General features: G+C 38.0%; 1 protein-coding gene across 1 annotated transcript; it reads right to left on the reverse strand.

Moving 5' to 3' along the window:
- Positions 1 to 160: 160 nt before the first annotated feature.
- On the reverse strand, positions 161 to 1307 carry LOC113472684 (ankyrin repeat and LEM domain-containing protein 2-like). The gene is made up of 3 exons (XM_026832479.1): positions 1112 to 1307; positions 885 to 973; positions 161 to 469 (listed from the first exon to the last, which is right to left on the reverse strand). Exons 1-3 carry the CDS (start codon positions 1260 to 1262, stop codon positions 176 to 178), a joined length of 534 nt encoding a protein of 177 aa, XP_026688280.1. The 5' UTR covers positions 1263 to 1307; the 3' UTR covers positions 161 to 175.
- Between the last annotated feature and the right edge of the window lie 2392 nt (positions 1308 to 3699).

The raw sequence follows: 3699 nt of genomic DNA on the forward strand, positions 1-3699 counted from the left end.
ACAGGAGGTCCGGGTTCGATTCCCGGCGGGGCCGAGGTTTTTTTCGGCTTTGTGCTTGCAGTTCGGGGTGCACTCAGCCTCGAAAAAAAGTTTTCGAATAATATTGTACGTAATTTCGTTCAGGACAGCTACACTACTATCAAGTCAAGTGAGCTCACGTGACGTGATAGTGTGTTCAACTCACATGTAGTATGGTAGGAAAGTCACCGCTGGACACTAGATAGCGCGGATTATCCCAAACCAGTTTCCTAACATCCGCCAAGTTTCCTTTCTCTATCAGCTTTCGCAGTTTGACCAACTCCTGACTCTTCAGAGATTTGAAGGGGGAGGGTTTCTCAGCTGCGGCCAAAGAGGACACCTGCGGCAGTGCGGATGGATCTGCCGCAGTTACGGTGGATGGACTTGCCGGAGCTTCCAGAAGAGAGGTGTTCACCCCACAGGAGCCGTGATAGGCGAAGTTTTGAGCATCCTGAAAGTAGATGTACAAAGATTATTACACTTACTTTATCATGGACACTCGTTGCTTGAAGTTGAAAGCCCAGAAGAGGTTAGGTAATAGAAATAGGTAGGTAGGTCAGGTAGAAGTAGAGGTTAGGTAGATAAAAAGCTGATTTATAGCAAGCCTAGAGTTATATGGATACCGAGCCAAAGATGATTTATAGCACTGGAAGTAGCGCGTCCGCCATGTAAGCCTCAAGTCGCGGATTCACATCCCGAACAGGGCGGATTATATCTTAAACAGATAACGTTCGTTCTACCCATTTCCGAGTTTGAAAACCGATTTCAATACTTTCTCACTACATTGCAGAACGTAATAGAAACGTAATACCGGCAGAACGTAATAGAACGTAAATATTACTCGTTTTTCTTGACTTTATTCTTACTTGAAAGTTGCGGAATGACTTGAAGCGTATCTTCTTGTTCTTCTTGATGAATAGCAGTGCTTCTTCCTTGTTATCGAACACACGCTCACCTGGGGGGGAGAGAGTAATAGTTAATTATTATTACATACTTAACTCACAATTAAATTTCCTTTTACTTGAACCTAAAGTTGTGCTTGATTGGCTTAACTTTGCTTAAAAACATACTTAGTTGTTAGTGTTTTACTTACATTCAGAAAACTCATTCTCATATCCGCCTAACAGCTCGGATGGAATATACACAGCAAAGTAAATACCCTCTTCAGTTCCCTCTGACTTGGTTGCCACCTTGGTTGGAGTTAGCTTGGTGGAGAGAGGGCCCATGCTGTCTACTGATGGCATCTTGAAGCAGACCTGGAACAAATTGTTGGGGTTATGTTTTATGAATAACGGGGACCAGAAAGCCTTTTCAACCATATACTTAGGTATTACAGAAAGTTAGTAAAAACGAAGAAGAAAAAAAAAAGAGGGGGGGGGGGAACTAACTACGATCAGAGTAGGTAAAAGTAAAACGGCAGGTTACTTGGGATCAAAATCCCGGGCGATGCAAAGTTGTACTTACACCAACACCGTGCAATACCTAGCGCGGGTGAGGGGTTGCCACTTGACCTTTTTATGCTCGTCTTACAACAGGGAATAATAATTAACTAATAATAATAATAATAATAATATAATAATAATAATAATTTTTAAAATAATAATTAATAATAATAATAATAATAATAATAATAATTAAGTAGTACATGAATGAGATAATAAACAATAATAAAAAAAAATAATAATGTATGGAAAAATAAACATGTGAATGTAGCATACATTAAGGAGGGCGGTGGCACTCCACCCTGCCAAGTCGAAAATTGACAGTGGTACTAACATGATTGTCGGGTGGGTCAAAGATTATAAAAAGCTTCAAGTGAATTGTGTTTGGAGGGGAAAAAAGGAAACAAGCAATGGTGCACAGATACCCAACCAATTTTTCCTATCATGAAGCTTTTTTTTTCAGAGTAGGGTAGGTACCTAATTAAGTACTTTACCAGCCTGGTTTACTAAACTGTACCTAGAACTATTTTCAGTATACAGGGTATTTCCAAAGCAGTCTCATTCTTAGAGTAACCTAATGTTGCCTTGCGCTACTCACTAGGACCAATTTGTACACAGAATTGAGACACACTAGTTCTTGAAAGGAGCGAGTACCTAGCGTTATTGCCAATTCAAACACACATGCCGCTTTTTTTCACATACCCAGTTACTGATTTGATTTGCCTGGCTTAAGATAAAGATAAGGTGTTTTCAATTTGATAGGGGTAACATTGAGCCAGATAGGTAGTGTGATAAAGAGCGAGCGCGTAAAAATAAAATATAATATAAAAATCTAATTTTATAAAATGATCTTCATGTTAGACATTTCTGGTACTTGCCACTTAAGATGTAATGTGTTTTAAGAATAGAGTATTTTAGGCCTGAATTATAGGGTTATTTGAGTACCTAGTACATTTTTCCCCTAAAATGAAGTATGTTACAGTGAAAGAAAGCGGTGGGGGAAAAAGAACATAAAAATGGATAAAAAGAAATGTACTTCATACTTGAGTCTGAGGCATTTAATTGTCATTAATTGTTTATCTGAGCAGTAGGTAACTGAAATTAAGTAACTAGCTAGAGATCACTTTGGGTTTGATACACGATTAGGCATAATTGGACTCCCTCTAAAAGAGAGGCGAATCAATAACAAAATGGGTGCGATAAACTGAGCTTTATCTTAATCTAGAAGGTAAATCCTTTTAAAATTTTGATCATAATAATTTAAGTGATACACAACACAATAACCTAGGTAGGTAAAGTTTCCCAATTTTCTGTGTAGGAAGGCATAAGGGAAGTGCCCCACTTTACCTCAGTACAAACTTCGAAACTTCTATAACCCAACAATTGATCATTGGGAAAAAATTAGAATCAGTGCTTTTTACATAGTTTAAATTTATAATAATTAAGTATTGGCTATTTAATAGGGTATTTGGTGCTTGAGTTCTATCAAATATTTTTCTAAAATGATTAAAGGTGAAATATTGTTACAAAGGAAAGTTGTGTTTATTTCCCCCACCTGGTGACCTGCTACCACAGTTACAAAATGGGTAAGGAAACTTGAGCGTTATTTATTTATTGACAGCTATTGATTCACCAGCCTTGTAAGCTGTGACAGGGACTGTGTACAAATTTGTACATATTTTCTTTTTTTTTTTTTTTTTAAGCCACAATCTGATTCACCAGTCTATTTGTTTGTCGGTGGTGTTAAATAGATAAATCCGTCACATCTCCTGTTATCACCTGAGCCTTAGTTGCGTATCAAAGAGTGTGTATGATAAATGGGGTTTATTAGTCACAGCAGGAGCATTTAACACGAGAGTTAAAAAATCTGGAATGTGAAATCCACAACAACTTTGCTTATCTAGTTGAATGGATGCTTATTTGAGTGTTCTTTTACCTAGAACCTTTTACGCATATCTCTAACCTTTTGTTGGCTGTGAGCTAAAACTGCCAAAAAAGACGGCTCAAAAGTCTGGTCCAAAAGCAGTCAGAAATACCGCCAGAGCGCGAGCAACCATCTTAGACAAACTTTTGTGGTTGCATCCTTGTTCACATTTGTGAAACGTACGAATACCAAATTTCCAAAGTCTCTAGCTTATATCATTCCCAAGATAGTTGTAAATTACACCAAAAAACCGGTAAAATTGCGCCAAACCGTCCACCAGTGGTCCTACCAAAAAACCAGTTCCTTGCTGGATAC

The sequence above is a fragment of the Diaphorina citri genome, unplaced genomic scaffold, assembly GCF_000475195.1.
Source record: "Diaphorina citri unplaced genomic scaffold, Diaci psyllid genome assembly version 1.1 scaffold7206, whole genome shotgun sequence".
NCBI classification, from domain to species: Eukaryota; Metazoa; Arthropoda; class Insecta; order Hemiptera; family Psyllidae; genus Diaphorina; species Diaphorina citri.